General features: G+C 51.1%; 1 protein-coding gene across 2 annotated transcripts; it reads left to right on the top strand.

Moving 5' to 3' along the window:
* The first annotated feature begins 503 nt into the window (after positions 1-503).
* Positions 504-22,871, top strand: ASB1 (ankyrin repeat and SOCS box containing 1). Of its 2 annotated transcripts, none has more exons than XM_045481949.1 (5): positions 504-890; positions 5,210-5,351; positions 7,574-7,876; positions 15,448-15,833; positions 17,094-22,871. In XM_045481949.1, exons 1-5 carry the CDS (start codon positions 647-649, stop codon positions 17,219-17,221), a joined length of 1,203 nt encoding a protein of 400 aa, XP_045337905.1. In that variant the 5' UTR covers positions 504-646; the 3' UTR covers positions 17,222-22,871. The 2 variants fall into 2 exon arrangements, with proteins under 2 accessions (XP_045337905.1, XP_045337906.1); XM_045481950.1 differs by lacking the exon at positions 504-890 and adding an exon at positions 905-1,076.
* The last annotated feature ends 918 nt before the right edge of the window (positions 22,872-23,789 follow it).

The following is a 23,789-nucleotide window of genomic DNA, read 5'->3' on the forward strand; positions in this document are numbered from 1 at the left end:
ATTCCGGACCCAGTGGGCTGGGCACACCCCTGGCTCCCGGCGGTGCAGCACCAAGGGCGTCACCCCCAACCCTCTGCCAGGGGTGCTGTCTGCTGTTATCAAGTCCAAACAGCATTGCAGGAAGCCCTCTTCCCCCACCAAACACCCCCGCGGGCCTGCCAGGTCTGCGGCCAAGGGAATCCGAGCTCCAGAACCCACGCTCAATACACACATTGACTGTACTGACAACGTTGAAAGAAGCGAGAGCGCAGAAGTTACTCCTTTGTTCACTAATTTATTCAATAAATGCTTTGTGTCAGGCAGTCAATAAATGCTATAATTTAATAGACGAGAGCCCTGCCCTCATAGAAAGCATTCTAGGGGTTCATTCTGCTAGTAGCACATTGATACATGCACCCCGTAGTGGCGCCCGGCCAACAGAACCGGCCGCGGGGAACCGAGCTGGAAGTCCGGCACCTTCGCATCCACGCTCTCCCGGGGCTGCTCCGGAGCGGGCCGCTGCTGCCCACGCAGGCCTTCTTTAACCCGCACTCCCGGGAGCGCGCTGTCAGCCCCGCACAAACCCGATTCCCACCAGCCTCCCGACCCGCCCGTGGTCTCGCAGACACCCGCGAGCACAAGGCCACGCCCCCTACCGGGGGCGGGGATGGGGCCGCCCAACCAGCGCTCGCAGGAGAGCGCTAGGCTCCGCCCCCAGGTGAGCTTGTTTTTCCAGACCGCTCCACTTTCGTGCAGAAACCGCCGCACCGCCGGGCCCAACGGCGCGCACCCCCGACAGGCCGCGCCCCCGGACAGCCAGCGCCCCGCTGCCGGCGCTCGTTGGGCCTCGCGTCGGGACGGGAGGCGTCGGGACCGGAGGCCGGAGCCCCACTCGGAAGCCCGCGAGGGAGGTGCGCGCTCGCCGGAAGCCGCGCCCCCGACGCGGCCCACCTGCCCGCGGCGCCGGAAGTGGCTGTGGCCGCTCTGCTTCCGGTCGGCGGGGCGCTCTCGGGCCGGGGCTGCTGAGCGGGGGAAGTCGGGAGCGCCCATGGCGGAGGGCGGCGGCCCCCACGGGCGGGCCGGGCCGGGGCCCGCAGGTAACGTGCGCGCCGCCGCCGGGCCGCGGGGGCGGTGGGGCAGCGGAGGGCAGGGTCCGGCGTCCCCGCGGGGGGGACGCGGCGGCCGCGCCCGGGCCGTGCTATCTCGTCCCCCGCCGGCCGGGCCCACGCAGCCGCGCCCTGCCGCCGGGGGCGGGTCAGCGCGGCTCTCCGTGCCGGGCGGCCCGGCCGCTGCGTGTGCCCGCTCCTCGGCCTCGCGTGGACGTCCTCGCGCCAGAGTTACTGTCCTGTGGAACTTGCTTTTCTAACTGCCGGCTCCTGAGCCGGTGGGGATTTGATAGGACCCCAACTGTAACAGTGGGACATGGATCATCTCCCAGCTCCGAACGCACGGGTCAGGAAAGCCCCCAGAGGCCAGCCCCTCCGGAGGGCAGGTGTCTTTTTCTCCTCCCCGCCACCCACGGCTTGCCTGGGGAGGTACATCACACGCACAGGCAAGGGACAGCGATAACACCGTCCCCAGCGAGCTCTTCGTGACACAGCATGTCCAGGGGCCCACCGGCAGAGGAGGCAGCTAGGAAGGCTCACGGCGACCTCCCACAATGGCCCTCAGACTTAGGGTTTCCACCTTGAGACCCTCCTCCTAAGCACAGGAGAGGAGAGGTTCGCCCTAACCTGTGGCGGGATTTCCTCCGTGTTAGTTGTCTGGGTTTGCCCTGCCTACCGAGTGCTTCTGTGTGGTCTGCACTTTACGGGTTCATCTCCCAAGAGTTTCTGACACCTGGAGACTGGCTCAAGTGGGCCTTTTCATCCCTCCATTCTTCCACCAGAGGTTTATCGAGGAACTCCTGCAGGCCAGACCTTGCCTGGGCGGGGGACAGCCCAGCGAACCGGGGCAGGTCAGACAAAGCGCCTTCCATCCTGAGATTCGGCTGATACTGACTTTGACCGCAGGTATCAGGACCTTGGTGCCTGGGCTGTCATTTCAGCCCGAGGGAGAGGAATGGGCTGAGAGGAGGCCTGAGGGCCCCTTCCCAGTAGGGACGGGAGCCCTGTGGAAGAAAGGCTGCTCTGCCCCTGTATACAGGGCTCTTTTGTATCTGTGCAGTGCTGTTTCGTTATTTAGAGTGTTGCAGGCCCGGGAGTGGAGGGGCCGCGGACATTTCCAGTGAAGGTCTTAAGTGCTCTGCGGAGTAATTGCGTTGACAGTGGAGAAGCTGATCAGAAAAGCACAAACTTGAAGTTATCCTGGGATCTGGAGCTGGGGAAGAGGAGGCTGCACTGAGCTGGGCCAGGGAGCGGGTTGAAAAGCGGCCAGCGAGGGGAGGCCCGGAGAAGAACCTAGCAAAAGTCCATGGCCCCCCACTTAACCTGTCAGGCTTTGTTCTATGTTTTCTGCATCTTACCCCCTCCTGCTTTGAACTCTTTCACTCTGTGGGGTGAGACTGTGGGTAACTGCAGTGGAGGAGAGTTTGGGGCGGCCCTAAGGGTTCCTTGGGGCCTGCCTGTTGGTCTGCCACAGGTGTTGTGGGATCAGCTTGAGGGACCCATGTGTTTGTGAACCCTTGCTGCCCTGCCCATCTGCCAGTGATCCGTTGAGGGGCAAGGAAACATTCGTCACCCCCACTGTGCCTTGGTCAAGCCTTGTATACAGTAGGTATTCAAAAGAGATACGGTTTGAATATAAAAACCAACTTCATCATTGGAAGGAGTGCACCTGCGGAGGGGTGTCCTTCTGTGCCTGGTCGCATGCTGGAACAGGGTGGCAAGGCCGGAACTTGAATGCAGGGAGCCGAGTTCGTGCGCTTTCCTTACGCCCCTCCCTGTCTGTGATGTTGTATGCAGAACTCTTGATTATCTGGAGATTATTTCTGAGCTCTAGTGTCAGGTGAAAAACTCGAGAATTTGCAAGTAGGTATCTGATTTTACAAATTTGTTGACTACCTATAGTCCGTTCAGGCTACAGAACACCATATACTACTGGGTGGCTTAAAAGCAATAGAGATTTATTTTTCTTAGCTCTGATGGTTGGGAAGTCCAAGACCAAGGCCCCAGCGGATTCTTTGGGGGAGGCCTGCTTCTTGGTTCATAGACAGCAGCAGTGCCTTGTCCTCACGTGGTGGGGGGTGAGCGGGAGCTCTCTGGGGTCTCTCTTAATAATGGCATTAATCTCATTCATGAAGGTTCTGCTCTCATGAGCCAGTCACCTACAAAGTCACTACCTCTTCAAACCATCACCTTGGGGGTTAACATTCCAACATTATTTTTGGGGGAGACACAAGCATTCAGTCTATAGCAACTACTCTTTCTATCCCTTACAGATTTTGACACCCATTTATCTTTATATTAAGGTCTTTCCTGAGCAGTGGATTCTGTTTATGTTTTTATTCTGATGACAAATAATCAGTTCTGTTAACTAACTGGTAGGGTAGATTTCATGTCATATGTGCTGGAAAAAAATGATTCCCATTCCTATTTCCAGATAAACTTTTATGATATTTGTGTCGCATATAAGAACCCCAAAGATGGGGCACCTGGGTGGCTCAGCCGGTTAAGCGTCTGACTCTTGTTTTGGCTCAGGTCATGATGTCACAGGTTTGTGAGCCTGCTTGGGATTCTCTACCCCTCTCCCGCTGACATGCTCTCTTTCTCAAAATAAGTAAATAAACATTAAAAGAATAAATAACCCCCCCCCCAAGAGATTTGTTAAACCTCTTAATTTATGTGGTACCATTTAAAAGTTTCCTAGCATCGGGGCACCTGGGTGGCTCGGTCAGTTAAGCATCCGACTTCAGCTCAGGTCATGATCTCACGGTCCGTGAGTTCGAGCCCCGCATCGGGCTCTGTGCTGACCGCTCAGAGCCTGGAGCCTGTTTTGGATTCTGTGTCTCCCTCCCTCTCTCTGACCCTCCCCCGTTCATGCTCTGTCTCTCTCTGTCTCAAAAATAAATAAACGTTAAAAAAAATATATTAAAAATAAAATAAAAGTTTCCTAGCATCGACTCTTAACCCGGCTGCATGGTATGTGCTCACCGCTTCTAGTCTTTGTTATTTTCCAGGTTTATAGTCTATTATGCGAGGCTGGCCTTCTATTTATATGCACATATTTTTAAATTTTCCTTCTTACCGAGGTGTAACTTATATTTAGTGAAGTGCCCCCATCTTAGGTTACCGGCTGATGAGTTACTCACGTAGACTCCTCTGAGGTCATTACCCAGGTCAGCTTGTTACAAACAGCCGCATTTGTTTGGCTGTTGAATTTTGCCAAGGGCAAGTGTCTTTCTGTAATACAGAAGGTGATCGTATGGTTTTTTCCAATATTAAGACACTCCTACATTCCTGGGATAGGTAGAGTGATATTATGGTGGATTTAAAAAAAAATTTTTTTTTGATGTTTATTTATTTCTGAGACAGAGAGAGACAGAGCATGAGTGGGGGAGGGGCAGAGAGAGAGGGACACAGAATACGAAGCAGGCTCCAGGCTCTGAACTGTCAGCACAGAGCCCGACGCGGGGGTCGAACTCACAGACCACGAGATCATGACCTGAGCTGAAGTCGGAGGCTCAACCGACTGAGCCACCCAGGCGTCCCTATGGTGGATTTTTTGATACGTGTTTTTTTTTTTTTTTTAATTTTTTTTTTTTTTCAACGTTTGTTTATTTTTGGGACAGAGAGAGACAGAGCATGAACGGGGGAGGGGCAGAGAGAGAGGGAGACACAGAATCGGAAACAGGCTCCAGGCTCTGAGCCATCAGCCCAGAGCCCGACGCGGGACTCGAACTCACAGACGGCGAGATCGTGACCTGGCTGAAGTCGGACGCTTAACCGACTGCGCCACCCAGGCGCCCCTGATACGTGTTTTAAATTGAACCTTGCTAATATTTTATGTAGGATCTTCTGTATCCTTCAGTACGGTTGACTCCTTACCTCCCACCCCACCAGCGTTTTTAAAATTCTTGCCCTTGCCAGGTTTGGTGTCGGGAATGTGCTTGTTTCATTACGGGAAGCTTTCTGTATTTCTCTGTTTTTCTGGAGCACGGGAATGATTTGTTCTTGAGCAGTTGAGGGGTCCCGTAGCCAGAGGACAAAGGGCTCGCTGCAGATGGCGCCCCCTCCTGGCTGGTGTTGGCAGGGTTTCCCCTGGCTGACAGGAGCCCCTCTCTTCAGCGCAGGTCCTAATCTGAAGGAGTGGCTGAGGGAGCAGTTTTGTGACCATCCGCTGGAGCACTGTGAGGACACAAGGCTCCATGATGCAGCCTACGTGGGGGACCTCCAGACCCTCAGGAGCCTGTTGCAAGAGGACAGCTACCGGAGGTGAGCGTCACTGTCCTGGGGCTGGCCCGGTACTTGGGCCCCGTGGGTCTGCGCGGAGCTGAAGTGCATGATCCGTGAGGGTCCATGTGACTCCCTGGTCTGCAGGTGAAGGCCCTGGTGCTTTCCAGGCCAGGGGGAGAAAGGAGACCGGGGAAGCATGGTCAGACTTGTAGGGAGACCTGAGTTCAAGTCTCGCTCTGTCATTGACCTTTATATTTCCTGGAAACTTCTGGCCCTCTCTGGTGTCAGTTTTCTTGATGGGAATCCTGATGGCAGCACTGTTACTCTCGTCAGCAGTGGTCCTGTCCCCTTCCGAGTCTCTTGTGGCTCTTTTTTTTTTTTTTCTTTTTTTTTCAATAGTTTTTATTTTTCTTAATTTTCTTAGAGTAGGCTTCGCGCCCAGCACGGAGCCCAAGGCGGGGCTTGAACTCATGACCCTGAGATCAAGACCTGAGCTGAGATCAGGAGTTAGATGCTTAACCAGCTGAGCCACCCAGGCACCCCCAAGTCTTTCATGGCCTTTTACCCTAAGCTGTATACATAAGTTCCCCTTTGTTATTTTCATTTGGTTACCCCTTGGTGGGCGTGGACTTCCTGAAGTACCCCATTTATACATCACCCCTGATGTGCTCTCCTCTAGCTTCTCTGGTCCCCAGTTGTCTGCCTCCTGGGCCTGGGGCTCTGTCTCAGGTCAGGTGTCTCACCCTCCTGGGATCTGCTCTGTGTTCACTTTCTTATTCCCTCTCTCCATAGACCTCTGCGTGTTGCCCGTCAGATCCTCCAACCCCGTCAGGCTCTTCCTTCGTAGCAGCGGGAGCGTTGATGTTACCTTTTTCCCACTGGGGATACCTGGGAGAGCGTAGAGTCTTCCTTGCCTCCGGGGGTTCTCTGTTTTGTGTGTCCAGGACTGGAGTCCCAGCTAGATTTGAAACTGACCTGCCACCAGAAACTCCTCATGCTCTGTGTTTCTGTTTCCCCTTCAGGGAAGTTGATAGAAGAAAAGCCTGCGTATGAGTGGTGAAATTAATGCCACATTTTATGAATAGCTCCCAAGAGAAGGATTTCTAACAATACAAGAGTAGGTTTCTTTTTCTACTTGTAATGTGTTAGCATTATTGTTCAGAAAAGATAGCAGTATTAAAAAAAAAAAGCTGTAAATATCTAGGAAGGATTATCATACAAAGACATCAAATGGATTCCACATGAATATTTAATATGAATGACTCAAGCCCAAAGAAACGCTTGAATTTGCAGAGGTAACAATAAAAACAATAGAATGAGACGGAGTTCAGCTGGGTCGTAGACAAGTGTTTTCATACTGCTTTTCCAAGTACTTTTTTTTCTTTTTTTATATTGGGGTTTAGTAAATCTGTCTCGACGATATTTTCCTGTTGCTGTGTACTTCTCTGATGAGGAGTCCTTGGAGCGTTCCTCGGTCTCCTTGGCTTGTGGAAGCCAGTGCGCCAAAGGAGGAGCCCCTGGCCCACTACGTATTTCCGCGTCACTGCTTCCGTGATCTGGATCACCAGGCTCTGGTCACAGCTGCCTCGGGAGCGTGAAGTGAACCGCGTCTTGATTGAGGACGTGGTGGGTCAGTGGACTGCATGGCCGTGGCACTCCTTGACAGGGAACCGTGGCCCGATTTTCCCTTTTGATGAGAGCTGAGTCTGGCCAGTTTCCCTCTGCTGATGTTGGCCAGGAGGGTAGCCCCGTGTGGCCTTCGTGATTCCTGCAGGCTGTGACTTGTGCTGTGTCACAGGCAGAGGGACCACAGTGGTCGCCTGGCTCCAGTGAGGATGCCGAGGCCCGACCTCAGGCCTTCACAGCTGGTAGCTGGTGAAAAGGGGCCTCGGGACCCTGACCCAGATTTCCGGTGAGTGTCCTGCTCTCCACCCCGCACTGACTCCCTGGGCAGAGCCGTCTACCCTTTGTGGAGCAGAGAGCTCTGGACCGAGAATCGGGAAATCTGAGATCTCAGCCCTCGTGCCCATCTGTCTGCCTGTGCCTCAGTTTCCTCTGCCGTGGAATGGGCCACGTGCACGGATCCAGCATTTCATAAAACAATGCGCGTGGGGGCATTCTTAAAGCACAGGAGTGTCCGTCTGAAGAGGTTGCCCTCCTGCTGTCTGTTTCATGTAGGTCCCAGTAAGAGAGGAAGCCGAGCGGCTCGTCAGTTTCCCAGGCTGCCCCTCACAGCCTGGCTCCCCTGTGTTCTTTCTTAGCCGCATCAACGAGAAGTCTGTCTGGTGCTGCGGCTGGCTGCCCTGCACACCGCTGAGGATCGCGGCCACTGCCGGCCATGGCAACTGTGTGGACTTCCTTATCCGGAAAGGGGCCGAGGTGGACCTCGTGGATGTAAAGGGACAGACCGCCCTGTACGTGGCTGTGGTGAACGGGCACCTGGAGAGCGCCCAGATCCTCCTGGAAGCCGGCGCCGACCCCAACGGAAGCCGGCACCACCGCAGCACCCCAGTCTACCACGCCTCGCGTGTGGGCAGGGCTGACATTCTGAAGGCCCTCATCAGGTCAGTACTGCGGAGGCCCGGCCACCCTTGTCCCGCATGGGTCCCTGCGGGGGGCGTGGCCCCATGGCTGCTAGTTCCTGTGGCCGTGTCCTCATTCCTTGCTGTCTGTATTTGCCTCTCTCTGTCTCACGTTAGGCTTGTGAAAAGATTTGTCTATTGTAGGTCTTTCTAAACAGCTCCTTCTTAGCTCTATCAGTTATCTCATTTTTGTGCTTACTGGTTAATTTGTTTTAATTTTTTCCCATTTGCCTTACTTTATTTTTCCCCAAACTTTTGCCATCGGATGATTATTTGTTTTCTTGAAGTGTCAACTTTCAAGATTATTAATTTGTCTTTGCCTATAGCTTCGGTCATATCTGCTAAGCTTTTTCCTCATTTTGAAATTGGTATTATTGAAGTTGCTCTCCTCTTTGTTCTTATGGCTATGAAGGAGAAGGCTTGAATACGAATTTTTATGAACCAATTGTATAGTATCGTGCACAGGTAATGTAGAGTGTGTAATTTGCATTTGGGGGATTCTTTTGAGTTTGTTATTTTTTTAATGTCGAACTACATTGTTGTGGTTGCTTGAACAAAGTACATGACCGTGGGTGTTTTATTTGCGTAGTACAGTATGGTAGCCTCAATTGTGTTTCATGGCCCCTCTTTTTTTCTTTTTTTCTTGTTTCTTTTTTTCTCTTTCTCTTTCTCTCTCTCTCTCTCTCTTTCTCTTTTTGTTTTTACATTTTTAGCCATTGGATCTGCCACAAGTTTAGAGAAGTCTGTTGGTCTTTAATCACTGTTGTGATTTGTCAGTGTCCCCTTTTATTTCTAGTATTTTTTGCTTCCTATGTTTTGATGCTAATTGAGCCCCTAGAAGTTCTTGCCTGTGGGTTGTATGCACATTATCGAAACCAAAGGTAACTATAGGTTTCACTGAAGGCTCATTTACATAGCATTCTGCCATTTAGTTTTACTCTGGGTTTAAGTGGTTCTTTGGGTGCTCACCTTTCTTCTTTGCATGTATGGGATTCTTTGTTTTTTTAATAGAGTTAACATTATTGCCATAGTTGATGTTAGGTCTGTGTCTGTCTTTTCGTTTTTTAGCTGTTCCTTAGTTTGTATCATGTTCCATGATCTGTATTTTCTTTGCTTTCTCTGTATTTTATTTTACTTCAAATTTTTTAGATTTTATTTTAAATTTTATTTTTGAGAGGGAGAACGACGGAGAAAGTGAGCAGGGGAGGGGCAGAGAGAGAGGGAGAGAGGGAGACACAGAATCTGAAGCAGGTTCTAGGCTCTGAGCTGTCAGCACAGAGCCCGATGCGGGGCTTGAACCCACAAATCACAAGATCATGACCTAAGCTGAAGTCGGACACTTAACCGACTGAGCCCCCCAGGCGCCCCGCTTTCTGTTACTTTACATGGTTTATGGTCTTATTTACTTACTTAATTAACTTACTTATTTTTGGTCTTATTTTAATTGTACTAATAGTTACCTTTTTAAAAAATCTGAACAAGATTACGTTTTCATATTCTGCCTCCAGTGACTTCTTTCTACCAAGGTAAGGTGCCTTTTTCCGTGCCTTGCTCTGGAGGCACTTTGTTCTGCGGTTGGACAGAGTGTAGTTGAGGTAGCCAGTTTGCAGTGTGGAAAGGATTATAAGGGTCCCATTGTGCCAGGCCCCAGTGGGGGTGGTTCTGAGGAGCAGGAGGTCTGCCGTCCCCCATGCCCAGCACAGAATGTGGGTTTTGAACCAGGTACTGACTATATTTACTCCATCAAAAAAAATTTTTTTTAAGTGACTACGGAATTGGCTTTTGGAGAGACAAATGAGGGTAATATGGTTGTTTTGCTAGAAGGTGATAAAGCTGTGATGCTTTTTGCCTTCTTTTTAAGGATTTTTAGCTTGATGATCTAAGCCACCTCAGTCCCCTGTCTTTGCATCTTGGAGAATGTTAGTCATTAATTTGGAAATATTCGTGAGTAGGATTGGTCAGTGAAATTTCATCTTGGTTCCAGAAATCCTTGAAGGCATCTCAGTCAGTTCATGATGCATACCTGCTTTGGGTTAGCTGCAGGCTCGTCCTTCAGAAGTCCACACACAGATGCGCTGTTTGAGAAAGTGTTACTGTTAGTAGACATCTCCTTCCCTCACTGGAGCCTAGGACGTTACTTTTACAATGAGGTACCAAGAGCATATACTAAAAAGTTTTCTCTGAATTACCAGGTAATTGACTTACTGACTTGGAAAATAGGAATGGGGTGGTTCAGTTACTGAACAAGTAATACAGTCTACATACAGTGTCAGCTCCTGCCTTGAGTCATTGTCCCTTATATGCAGGGCCCTTTGCTGTCACGTTGTAATTTGCTGTTTCTCTGCAAGTAAATTCCATTTTGTTGCTTTTAAATTCCCTTGATATATGTTGCTGATGGTTTTTTTTTTTTTTTTTTTTTTTTTTTTAAAGGTAAGGAGTGGTGTTTCTGTATGTGCAAAAGTTATACTGATTTCACTGAGTTGTCCCGGTGGAGCCTTGCCAGAATATTAAAAGCAGGAGGGGAATTTTGGAAAATATTCAGGATTAAAATGAACTGGATCTTATCCAGTATGTTTTTACGAGGGGCTGTCTCTTCCGTAGCTCAGCTAATACCAGATTGTCCTATTGCCCAAAATTACAAACAGTTTGGAACACCTATCCCTGAGAAAAGGAGGGAAAAAAAAAATCACCGTGTAAAATCGAGCTCTCTTTTTCTTAATTGATTGAGTGTGTGAAACGAAACACCAGTCTCTGCTTGGTTTGGTATGTGTTTTAGGATGTTTCCGTGGTCCAAGAGGATAGGCGATGTCTGCGTTTGTGGTGTCTGACGATGCTACGTGGCATCCGTGGGGCAGCGGATGGTCTTGTGAGCACATCGGCCTGTGTGCCCCTCCTTCCTCTTCCTTAGGCCTGTGCTGCCTGAGAGCAGAAGTGTCAGTTTCAGGGAGGAGTCCCTTCGGACACTCAGAACAGTGCTTAAGAGACGAGTGATAGAACATAACTGCTGGCCAACTGTGGAGAACGATGCTGTTTCCTGTGCCCTAGATCCCTGCTCGTTGGCCCGTCGTCACTGCTTTCCACGATTCCCTATTTTCAGTGACACGTGCTGATAGACCCCGTGTGGCGTTGCAGGGCTGTGTGGGGGAAGCTCAGGGAGGCAGGTGCTGACCCAGCTGGGAGCCGGGGAGTGCGGCCTGGGCGGGAATCTCACAGGGGTGAGGCTGGGCTCTTCTCTTCACACCCTATCAGGTTGCACCCGATTGCACTTGTCCCGTTACCGCTGGAGTTCGCTTGGATCTTTTGATTAAGGTGGCGTCTGTCACATTTCTCCACTGTAAAGCTAATCTTTTTCCCCTCTGTAATTATTTAATTAGTAAGTATTTTGTGGAGGGGTACCGTGAAACACGTGTTTATCCTATTTCTTATCAAATTTTATACTGTATTCATTTATTTGTCTTAGACCTGTGGTTTCCCAGTGAGTAATAATCCCTTACTTTATTATTTTGATGCTCAGATTGTCTTAAATTTGGCTACAGGGAGCCCTGTCAAACTGGAACCCAGCTTTGTCCTTATGACCTGTCCCCCAACATCCTTTGAACAATTCCTTACTTTCTCCTATAACAATATATTCTAAGCTCATCTAGTACTGTCCCTGTCTTAGCTCCGGGATTAGAGATTTCTCCAAGGAGTCCTGGCTTCTTTTTAGTGGAGAATGGTGTTTAGAAGCCAAGATCTGGTTACTGGGAGTGTTTATTGCTTATGGGCTGTTCTTTTCGGGCTCTTGGACTGGACAGAGCTAAGGTTACATATACACGTTTCTTTTCTATTTTATTTTATTTTATTTTATTTTATTTTATTTTTTATTTTATTTTATTTTATTTTATTTTTTATATTTTATTTTACTTTAATTTTATTTTTATTTTTAACATTTATTCATTTTTGAGAGACAGAGAGAGACTGAGCAGAGCAGAGGAGGGGTAGAGAGAGAGGGAGACACAGAATCCAAAGCAGGCTCTAGGCTCTGAGCTGTCAGCATAGAGCCTGATGCGGGGCTCACACTCACCGTGAGATCATGACCTGAGCTGAAGTCAGAAGCTTAACAGACTGAGCCACCCAGGTGCCCCATACATATACACATTTCTATCTGTATTTCTGTCTCTAAATACAGTGACAGTTGAGTTCACCCCAATACTTCCAATCCAATCTGGTACCACAGGGGTCATCTTACTTTTCTCCCTTTCCAGATTTATTATTGGCTTTTCTGACAGAGGCCTGGTTCCACTTATCCTTAACATATTTATTTATTTTGCCAGTCCCTCCATCTATAACCGATGTCTTAATGTTGCTGCCCCCTCCCACACGTGCCTCCCCACCCCACGTGGGCATCTAACACCCTGTGCCAGGCAGTGTTTTTTAGCAGACGTCCTCTAAACTTTGCCAGGACACTGATAACCTGAGCCAGGCCACCCTTTGTGCTTTAATCGGTGGCCTCTGCTTAAAGTGACCTGGGTTGGTAGTTTGCACTTGGGCTGGGGGAACTCCAAATCCTGACAGTAAGTTGTGTATTTGGACTTCCCTGAGCGCAGTGACCAGGGCAGGTCCCTTGTGGGGACCCTGAAGACTCTGCCTTTGTAGAATGGTTTAGAGATGGGCCCTGCTGAAGATTGAGGCTTCTAGGTCTGGCCGCCCACGCACCCGTCCCGTAGAGATGCATTTCCTCACGTCTGGGCTGTCACCGGGCCTCAGAAGAGAAGAGCTCGCGGACAGCCATAGGGTTAGCTCAGGGACTGCCGTGAGCATGCCCATCTGGGAGCGGGGGGTGTTGCATGAAGCTGTCCTACTGGCAAGCTCTGCTTCCTGTCTTGGGTTCTTCTAGGTGAATCTGATGCTGGGAGTGGTCTGGATCGTCTGGTTGTTTTGCAAAGAGGAGCCACCCTGCAGGCAGGACGTGATGGCACCAGGTGGCTACACAGTTGGGTTAAAGTGGTTTCTTTTGCTTTTAATTTTTGGGGATTGCTTTTTATTTAATTTGTTTCACGACATAGATTTAGCTGGTTCCAAAGTCAAATCTATAAAACAAAGTACATTTAAAAAGTCTAGCAACTTCTATGCTGGTCTCCTTCGACTCCCCTGTAGATGACCATTTAAACACTTTTATGGTTTATTCCCCCTTGTTAAGTTGTAAGCCTAGTGTGGATATGTCTAGGAGTGTTGTGTTGCAACCGCTTTCCCCCAGATAAACAGTAGCATACTGCGCACTTTGACTGTCCTGCCTTTCTCACTTGTGAAATGTATTCTGGAGGTCATTCCAGAGCAGTCTTTAGCACCACTCCTCACGCCTTTTCATTGTGGTACAGCGCGGCTTTATGCGGGTGGAGCACAGTGTGTTCAGCCGGTCTCCTGTTGAGGGACCTGTGGGTTGTTTCCTGTCTTCAGCCGTTATGGATGATGTTTCAATGAATTGTGTGCATGCTTCTTTTCAGAATTGTGCAGATGTATCTTGGGAATAGATTCCAAGAGTGCGATGGATGGGTCAGAGGATAAATGCATATGTAACTTTGCCAGCTGTTGCCAAATTTCCTGCTGTAGGGACGGTTCCATTTTGTATTGCTGCCAGAACTGAACGAGACTTCTTGTTTCTTTAGAGCCTGGTCAATAAAATTTTGGATTTATCCCCGTCTGATAGGTGAGAAGTGGTATCTCAGGGTAGTTTCTCTTATTTTCTTTTTTTAAAAAAATTTTAAAGTTTCTTTTATTTACTTTGAGAGAGAGTGGGCACAAGCTGGGGAGGGGCAGAGAGGAGAGACAATCTCAAGCAGGTTCCACACCATCAGCACTGAGTCCGACGTGGGGCTTGAACTCACAAACTGTGAGATCATGACCTGAGCCAAGATCAGGAGTCGGATACTTAACCGACTGTGCCACCCGGGCATCCCTAGTTTTTCTTTTTTTAAACTATAGTTGACATAATGTTATATTAATTTCAGGTGTAAAGGTAGTTTTAATTTGCATTCGTGTTATGAGTGAGGCTGAGCATCCTTTTACATGGCTAAACCTCTCTAGCTCATTTCCAATAGAGCAGTTGATCTTTTCCGTTTATTAGCTCTTTATATATTAAGGATATTAATCCGTTGCAACATTCCCCTAATTTTGTACATACTGCTTTACTTTGCTTATGCTGGGTTTTTTTTTTTTTCTCTGTAAAAGTTTTTCTTCAATTTTCATGTTAAAAAGCTTTGCTTTTACATCTTTCCTTATTTGATCTTCCAAATGACCTTTATGATCAACTTCTATAACTCCAGGGATGTTACTGTTATTTGTTTATATTTATAATGAACTTATTTAGTTCTCGAATGGGATTTTCATTTATGTAATAAACTTAGGGAAAATTGACCTCTTAATATAGACCCTTCCTCGCCAAGGCAACGGTGGTGGGTCTTTCCATTTCTGAGAGCTACTTGTGTGATGCCTTCAGTAGCATTTTATAACTTCCTTCATGCACATTTTAGACACGTACCGTTAGGTTGATGCTTAGATAGCTCACTTTAATTTTGCTGTCATAAACGAGGTCTTTTCCGTTTGTTTTTGAACTTGTTTTTGTTTGTATATATGGAGGCTGTTGGTTTTATAGCTTTATTAATGTACTTAATAAATTCTCTCCTTGCTTATTGTATTTTTATTAATTATTCAGGGCTTTCCAGACATAATCATACCTTCTGAAAATAGGGAAGGTTTTTCCTTTTCTTTCTCATCTTAATTGGCTGATTGCTTTCTCTTGTCTGGTTGTGTAATACTTTTGTTTAAAACGCCTGACTGATGGTAGGCAGGAGAGTGGGCTCCAGGAGGAGAGCCGCCCCTGTTTGCCCCCCATTAGGTGAGACTCCGACATCTGGGTCTTGTCTGGAGAAGGAAATGTCCACCACTTCTTATTTTACTGAGTATTTACGAACCTGCATTAGTGTTGAGTTTTGTCACATGCCTTCAAGTTTTTTTTCCCACCTGTAGAGATAATCGTGGTTTCCCCCTTAGTTCTGTGAATATGATGGACTGTGTTAATGGACTTTCTAATACTGGAACTACCCTTGCATTCTTGGAATAATCCTCATGAGGTCACGGTACGTTGCTTTTTTAATATACTTTTGGATTCTCTTTGCTAACATTTTATTGAAGGTTGTTAAATTGATATTCACAATTGAAATCGGTTGGTAGTTTGTCTTTGTGGTGGGGCCTTTGTCGGGTTTTGGGATTGTTTGGCCAATTTCATCAGATGACTTTGGAGTTTTTCCTTTTTTTTCCTTTGCTTTGAAGTAGCTGAAATAGCTGTGGGATTGTTGGCTCTTCAGAGGGTTTAGAGAGTTCCCTTGTAAATTTCTTGCGTGAGTGGATTCCAAGTTCTTAACCGCTGTCTTACCTTTGCTGGAAGTCACGAGACCCTTGTGATCTGTGGAGTCTCCTGTGCGGCCCCCCGGTGCTCACGGAGGTCAGGCTGTCTCCCGAGGGTGCCGTGGGAAGCTGCCGACTTGGGTCTGACTGTCCCTGTGCCTCCCCTGCAGGTACGGGGCTGACGTTGATGTCAACCACCACCTGACTCCTGACATCCGGCCCCCTTTCTCGCGGCGCCTCACCTCCCTGGTGGTCTGCCCCTTGTACATCAGCGCAGCCTACCACAACCTCCAGTGCTTCAAGCTGCTTCTCCAGGCGGGGGCGAACCCTGACTTCAACTGCAATGGCCCCGTCAACACGCAGGGCTTCTACAGGGGCTCCCCCGGCTGCGTCATGGATGCCGTCCTGCGCCACGGCTGCGAGGCCGCCTTCGTGAGCCTGCTCGTGGAGTTTGGAGCCAACCTGAGCCTGGTGACGTGGGACTCCTTGGGCCCAGAGTCGAGAGGCAGAAGGAAGGTGGACCCCGAGGCATTGCAGGTCTTTAAAGAGGCCAGAAGTAAGTGGCCTGACTTCCGTTCTGACTCGCAGGCTGTTTGGGTCAGTTGAAGGAGTCGAGTGGAAGGGATGAAAAAAGCCTCCAACTGAGCACTTAGTCAGAATCTTCAGTGACGGCTAGGAATTTTCGAGAGTACTTCCAGATGGGTCTTTTCTTTTCAAATTCCTAGACACCAGGAGTCGATACAAAGACATCCGTGGAAGCGCGTGTTCTCAGAGTGCCTGAAATTATGCGCTCTTTACCCCTTTGCTCTGCTCTGTGGCCCCCCAGTTCTCTTTCTGACACACGGTTTTTAAATGTTGGCCTGACACCAGACTGCCGGCCCTGCCCCCTCCAGGGGTCCTCACCCCCTTCTTCGGTTCCACGCAAATATGTTGTTTTTATTGTGTGGTACCTCTGATTTTTTGTTAGGATAAAGCCCATAGTGCACTTATTTCGGAAGAACGGTTTTGCTAACAAATTGATAGGCTGTTTGCAGTTGATCCGGGGCTTGGTCTTGTTGCCAGAGTCCGTCTCTGGGACTCAGAAATTGACCTTGTGTGCCTCTGCAGGCTGCTGCGTGCCCTCTGCGACCTGCCCGTGCCCGGCCTCATTCTCACCTGGGTCTCGAGGGCATCTGGGTTGAATACCTTTGCCCCTCACCCTTACCTCTCATAGAACTTTAGGTTGTTGTGTTTTTGTTGTTGGGGTTTCCGAAGGCTGTCATTAGAACCCACTCCTGCCGGGGCTTCCCCGGAAAAGTTGGTCGGTGGTCAGCGGGAGCCATCCCGGGGGAGTGGAGCCTCCTGCGTCCTGCCTGCTCCACGGGGCACAGCCGTGGCTGGGCTCTCCTGCCCCAGAGCAACATTGTGGGCCCGCACGCCTCACACACTGCTTGGCCTGTCTGTCCTGGCCCCCCTTGGAGTTGCTGGACTTGACGGAGAGCGGAGGCTGACGGTGCGCGTGTGGGTCAGTTGCTGACACCTGGCGGGGCCTTCTGTAGTCGGCCCGTATATTTCTCTAGGAAACGAAACACGGTCAAGGAGGGGCCGTCACGGTGAGCAGGTGCCCCGGGGAACGAAGCTCTCACCCCTTGGGCAGGCGGGGGAGGAGCAGGTGACAAGACCTTCCTCGCCAGGGACTGCCCTGTCCCCTGTGAAGCTGGGCAGTTGGCAGTGAGCGTCAGTGCGTTCTGTCAGTCGCAGCCAGCCTTCCGTCTTCAGGCTTAGGAGAGGAATTAACCTCCCTCCCTCTCTGTCCCTCTCTTCCATGGCGTTCCAGGTGTCCCCAGGACCTTGCTGAACCTGTGCCGGGTGGCTGTGAGAAGAGCTCTTGGCAAATACCGACTCCATCTGATTCCCTCGCTGCCTCTGCCGGACCCCATAAAAAAGTTTCTGCTCTACGAGTAGAGCTCAGATGCAGCGGTCGACTGCGCGAAGAGGAAGGTGACTGCGGTGAAAGCGGACACCGGGTCCTGCCCCTGTGAACCAACCACCCCCTGTCCTCTGACCAAGTCCCATTTGGCTGTTGGTAAAGCAGAAACGGCCTCGTTCCCACGGCTTGTAACTCCATCTCGGGTGCTTGGGGCACTGGACAGTCCTTGGGTCATTGTCGGCTGAAAAGTTCATACAAAACTTAATTTCGCTCTTCCTCAGTATCTCTGTTTTGGATTCTCACAGTCGCATAGTAACGAAATGGGCCGTGCCGCGTGTGCAAGGACGGGCTGAGGCTGGAGGCCTGCGTATAGCTAGCTCCGGCAGGGAGGACTGCTAGCACTTTCCAGAACTGTACTTCCGTTGATGTTTGTACTTCTCCATTCAGTTGTTTGATTCAAGCCTTCTAATGCCTAAAGGCAAGGAGAGTTTGGTGGAAAAGTAGAGCTCTGGAACGCAGTTCATGGACGTGCTGGGTTGTTTTCCCTGCCCCCGGGGTGGCCTGTGGCACCTGTCTACACACGGCCCTTCCCTGCCACTGGAGCGTTGTCTTCTCGTGGTGGCGGGGTCCTCTGTTAATTGTCCTCACTGCACGAGGGTCCCCTGGCCTCACGGATCGGCTGTGTTGTCTCAGTGCTGCGTTTGCTCCCCATCTAAAGAGGTGCCTTCCGCAGCGCTGCCCCTGTCCTGATACCGACCGGGCCCGGCGCTGCGCCACCGGGTCTCGCGGCTTCTCTTTGAGGAGCTTCCCGACGGGCATTGATCTCGGGAGGCGCACGCCGAAGAAGTAGCCAGTAAACTGACCGCCTGCAGTCGGACCAAGGACCGCTCCAACAGCATTCACTGCCAGTTCCGACAGAAGGGAGGCCCCACGGCGCTGCCTCCCAGTCCTGGCGCGCACTGGGCCGGGGAGACTCGGTCGTCCTCCGGGTGGTTCCACAGTCTCAGTTGCTTGGTGTCCAGAGGACAAAACATGCGGCATTTGGTTAATTGGTCTTCACTGTTGGGGACCGAACGTCTTGGTCATTGCTCCTAGAACCCGAGGACGGGGATAGCGGTGAGGTCAGAGGGCCTCCGCCGGCCTGCTGGGGTGCCAGGAGGTGACATGAGCCGGGTCACCATCCCCAAGGCTGCGGTTGTGGGCAGGGCTCACTCACGCCTGGGCTGTGCGGCTCGGCTGTGTCCACAGGGGTGGGGTGGGGCGGGCCGCCGGCTGCCCTTGCAGAGCCCTCCAGGAGATGCTGCTTCTGGAGAAACCACATGTGGCACTTTGAAGCCTCTGAGGACCATTGTGTGGAATCATGGCGACTCTAACCTTTAGAAGGCTTTAGAAATGGGCGGATTGCAAATCTGCGTGTAGATATTCTGTAAGAAGAGATACCTTGTTTGTAACAATTGCACTGATGAATGATACAGGTTTATTTAATGACTAACAGCCTTGTATGTCATAGCCCAGCAGACAGGCGGTGTCGGTCATTGTCGTATGCGGCTCGGGGAGGGAATTCTAAGCCCCGCCTTGTGTGCGGTGGACGGCTCCACTGGAAAGCCGTGCTGTGACCTGCGGATGCCTGTGTGAGGTCTGAGGGCAGAGGAGTCGCTGGATGGTTCAGAGGGGAGACGCAGTCACTGGAGGCTTTATGCGGCTGAAGTGATCCTGTCACAAGCTCTGGCCGTGCGTGGTGTCAGTGTGGGATGGCTGTCCGAGCCCGAGATTGGGCTTGTGTGCCGCCACCAAAGACCTGGGACCCTGGATGGCTGGCGCGTGCCGAGCCGGGGTCGGTCATGGCGCAGTCGGGAGCTGCGGGTGCGGGTAGCTGGGGACCAGCGCCATTAGGGCCGCGGCCGAGCGCTGCCGGGGTTTCCACTGAGAAGGGTTGGGGGTGCTCCTTGTGCGCTCGGGGTGGGAGCAGGCCCACGGGCTGTGCCAGGACCTCGGGGAGGTAGGGCTCTGCCTGGGCACAGGGGAGCTTGAGCGCCCCGTGGGTGGACTGGATGCTGGTAGGGGCTGCGTGTCACTGGGGGTGTGAAAGCCGTGGCTGGTCACCTTGGTAGGCCTGAGAGAGGAGTCCGGAGTAGGTGGTGGTTCACCTTACTTCTCAGCTCTTCCGGCTCTGGGTCCCCTTGCGGCCCAGGTTCTCTGGGTGAGTTGCGTCTGGACTCAGGGCCCGCACGGAGTCTGCCCCGCTGGGTGCTTTCTGCGGAGGCCTGTGAGGGGCAGGGCCTCTCCAGCCCTGCCCAGGGTAGGAGGGTAGCTCCGCTTTCGGACCTTCTGGAAAGCAGCACCTGGGCATGCGGCCAGTGCAGAGGTCTCGCACCTGTAGGCGCAACCTTCAGGCTGCACGGAGCCAGGGGCCCAGCACAGAGTGGTGTCAGCGTCCATTGCCCAGTGGAGCATGTGCAGGGCTGGTTTCTGGGGGGTGGAACCATTTTCCCAGGGTCTTTCTAAAAGGAATGGACTGAGTTGATCCTCATAGTTGGGCCTCACCCAGACCTGGGCAGGGAGGTAGCATGAGTCAGGGATGGGGGGGGGGGGGTGGCGGGGGTGTCTCCCACTCTGCCCCTAGAATGTCGCTGTGCTCCAGGGCAGTCTGCAGGGGACTGGGGCCTCAGCATTTCCTTTGAGGAGGACAGGTCTGATCAGCCAGACTCTGCTGATTGTTTCGGAACCCTAGCAACTTTGAGGTTCAGCCTCTAGTTTGAAACTTCTGCTGCCAAACACACATCTGAAAACAGGGGTAGTTGCTTAAGGTCATTCCTACCTGTTTTGAGTGACACTGTACTAAAGCCTCCTTTCCTTTTGTTGGCAAGGATAGGATCCTGGAGAAGAGAGAGTAACTGTCAGAACACTTCATAAAATCGCGTTTCTGAGGCATGGGGCACCCGAGTCCGGGGTAGCAAGGAAATGTGGTGATGAAGCTGTTGCCTGGCTGGGCCCAGAGTCGTCCCCAGGGAGGGGCACAGCGAACCAATGGGAAGTTGCTGGTGTCCCGCCAGCCTGGTCCCAGGAGTGTCCTTACTGTCCCCACACAAGGGGCCTTGGCTGCTGTGGACAGATGGGCAGGGATTAGGGTCCGGGGCAGCGTCGATATCTGAGAATTCAGCTCTGGCATCCTGGGTGGGGATTTTGAGTACATTTCCCAAAGCCATCGATGTCACGCCCAGCCGTGCCTTTTCATGTTATTTATGTTATTTATGTATTTATTTATTTATGCCCTGCCTTGCTCACGGAAAGGGATCAAGGCAGCGATGCTTGGCTTTTGATGTTCTGTTTTGATCTTTGCTAAGGTTCTGTCAACACGCACCTGTCAGGTGATTTTGAAAAGAGAGGACAGTTAGCAGTTTCCTCACGTTGACTGTGTTTCCGTTTTCAGGCTTAAGTGCCGTCCTATTTTCTTTTTTCCCTCTCCCACGAATTGGTTCTGTAAATACAGGTTGGGGCAGAAGGAGGAGAGGAACGTGCCGTGCCGCGAGCGTGGGCCTGAGCAAAGGGAGATCGGCCTGAGAGAGATGCGCTTTGTGCTTTTCCGCTCCCTGCCGTGTGGCCCGGGCAGGTCCCAGGTGACGTGGAGGCTGTGCTCTCACACTGGCAGCCGGTTGACTGTGCCTTCCCACGGGACTTCGTGAGGATGCGTGGGAGAGCGTGTGACGGCACTTTGTGCATGAGCGGTCCCTGTGACTGTCAACTGCTCTCCCTGTGACTGTTGTCCTTCTTCTCAGCGGATATGCGTTAGAGGTGATGATGGTGCTGAAGAGTCTGTGACCTTGGGGATCGGGCTTGTCCTTTGTGTCCCATGGGGCAACGAAGGTCATGGGAGCCCACAGCGTAGGCCTTGGCACAGGGGGTTCTGGGCAGGGCACAAGGATAAGGACATGTGTTAAATAACGTACAAAGTCAAGTTTATTCGACCTAAAGGATCATATTTTATTCTGAGATAATGACTTTCCTAATTTGGGTGATAAAATGTACTTTTATGTAATCAAGGAGATAATAGAGGGCAATATTTTTATTTTTTAAAGTGCTCTTGGTTATAATATATTGTCTGCTCTTTGTCAAGCCCCAGAATTTCTTTCTAAGTTTGCCAGTCTCTTAGGTCTCAAAGTCAGGGAACCGCGGTCTAGCTATGGTGTGTGTTTACATGGTGATGAGAAGTCCTCTCGGACTCTTCAAACAGCCTATACATTGTTGACGGGAGGGCATCACAGCATTTCTGCTGCCCGCTGATCTCACGATCACCACGTGCGGCGTTAGGAAGCGCGTGCTTACGTCCGGGCAGTGACGGAAGCTCCCTGTGGTGACAGGCCTCTGGCCTTTCCCTGGGTCTGTGAGAAGCACCCCCGGGAAGTTTCGCGTGGCCTTCTCAGGCCTTCCCAGCGACGACTGCCCTTACCTCAGGCCCTGGGGGCCTGTGGCACCGCCGAATGTTGGTGACGACGCCAGTGGTGGGTCTTGTGCCTGCCGGGCACTCAGCGACCAGTCCTGAGGGGTCTGGATTCCCTTCCAGCTTGTGTCTGCTCGCTGGAAGTGCCTCGTTTGGCCGTGTGACCTCTTCGTCTCTGGCTCATTCATCCTCCCCTCCACCCCCAGCCTGACCCCCTTGGTGTGGAGTAGAGTAACTGATGTGCACTCATTAATGGTTTGTGGGATTGTGTCCACGGAGGGACATGCGGATTTTGAAGTGGAGGGTAGTGACGTACACGACATATACTAGAAGTTCTGGGCAGTCAGCTGGAGGAGTGAGGCAGGGAGAAGGGGTGACTTCTGTTGCCTTAACACGTAATTGCTCAGTGTCTGGAATCCGTGGGGATCTTTTTTTTGGGTTGTTTTGCTTCCAGATGTGCACAGATGCATTTGGAGCATGGTGGGTGTGCACACAGTTTTCCTGTACGTATGACACCACAGCCGCGTCCCTGCTCGGCTCCGTTTGCGCGGCTCCCGGTGCTTGTTGGGTGTTGGGCCCAAGAGTGTGACACGCAGGGGGCCAGTGTGCCCAGAGGCGTGCTGCAGGGTGTGTTCACCGTGGCCTGCTTCTCCCTTCCGCTTTGGTGATGAATGAGCGTCCCCCGCAGCAGCGGGGACCGCGACTGTGCCTGCACTTGTGCCTGGTGACGAGTTTCTCTAAGAGTGATGAACGTCTTCGATACGTTGTTGTAACTTTAATAAATGCTTTATTGCCCTTTAATTCACCCTGCCCATGCCTTAATTTGGGGGACTGTTTATCTCAACGGGTAGAAACGGGTCTTGTGAAATCTTCGAATACACATTTCGGGTAAGTTTCTCTCTGGAAAGTTTCTAACAATATGGAAGGAGGGACTTTTGGGAACTGCCCTGAAGGATCTTGCCGTGTTGTCGGGAGGCTCCCAGAATGTGGCACAGGCTTATGCTGCTGGATGGAACCTGTTTTACTTAGTGGGGTTTCCAGTTTGAAGAGACCGTGCCCCTAAAGTGTTTGAAACCCATGGCTTTCAAGTAAGGTGACATCCCTAAAGTGCTCTGCAGGGGGGAGGTGCTGGAGAACTGTGGGAAAAACCATGGTCTCTGGGCCCATGTTATACGTGACTTATTTTGACAGCGGGAGGGATGAACCCAGGAATGGATGAACTAAATAAAGACATATCTCCTATCTCAGTGATGCTCTAGCACGTTCTCTGTGTGTGTGATTTCAGATATTTTCTTGATTCTTCACCCCGACCCCCCCTCACCCCCAGCCAGACACACACCCACCCACACACACACCCCCCTCCTGCTCTACTGAAAAGGTGGCTTGTCTCTGTCTCAAAACCAGCTCAATTTGTGTGGCAGAATTGCTAGTTTTCCTTCACTGTCCATTTTTTATCTGTGATAATAGAACCCACAGTTTTAGCTGGACACTTAAATTCCCAGAATAGTCTTCATTTTCCAGTCTCCTGTATGGTAGGTGTGGCTGTTTGCCAGAACTCCTTTCCGAAATTCTGTTAAAATGATAGGGAATTTCACTTTTTTAAAAAAAGTATAAATCCCTTAAGATGACTGAATGGCAACAGAATTTTGGAACCTCAAGAAAATAGATGAATGGTAACTACCACAGACACATCTGAGAAAACGACCTTGCAAGAAGTGAGCGTATCTGAGAATCTGACTTTACTGCCAAGCTCCCAAAGGCTCTGGGGTCGGCAGTTCCAGGGACCTTAGAAGTGGCTGTGACAGAGGGTGAGAGTGTGAGGACCGGCGGAGAGCCAGGTCACGGATCGCCAGGATTCCCCGCTACACATGGTGGGATGCTTGTGCCTGCCCCAGCCCAGTGGGCCCTGAAGGGAGGTGTGCCGCATTCAGCCTTCCGTGTGTAAAGTCTGCAGCTGGGTAATCGGGCTCCTATCCTGTAGGCAGCAGCAGAGCAGAAAGAGACTTCTTGGGGAATCTCACCAGCCTGATGGTGTAGAACCAGACTAAAATGGAGTCACTTATGTCAGGGACAAAATGTAGACCATCAGCGCAGGTGCGTAAAGGAAACTTAACCTTACAGGAATTGAAAGCTCTTCTTAGAAGTCAGCAGAGGACACCAGCCAG

The sequence above is a fragment of the Leopardus geoffroyi genome, chromosome C1 (assembly GCF_018350155.1).
Source record: "Leopardus geoffroyi isolate Oge1 chromosome C1, O.geoffroyi_Oge1_pat1.0, whole genome shotgun sequence".
In the NCBI taxonomy this organism is placed as follows: domain Eukaryota; kingdom Metazoa; phylum Chordata; class Mammalia; order Carnivora; family Felidae; genus Leopardus; species Leopardus geoffroyi.

Coding starts and splice junctions, on each gene's coding strand:
- ASB1 (XM_045481949.1), top strand. CDS start 647: ATGGGGCCGCCCAACCAGCGCTCGCAGGAGAGCGCTAGGCTCCGCCCC. Junction 891..5,209: donor CTCGGAAGCCCGCGAGGGAG/GTGCGCGCTCGC, acceptor TCTTCAGCGCAG/GTCCTAATCTGAAGGAGTGG. Junction 15,834..17,093: donor GGTCTTTAAAGAGGCCAGAA/GTAAGTGGCCTG, acceptor ATGGCGTTCCAG/GTGTCCCCAGGACCTTGCTG.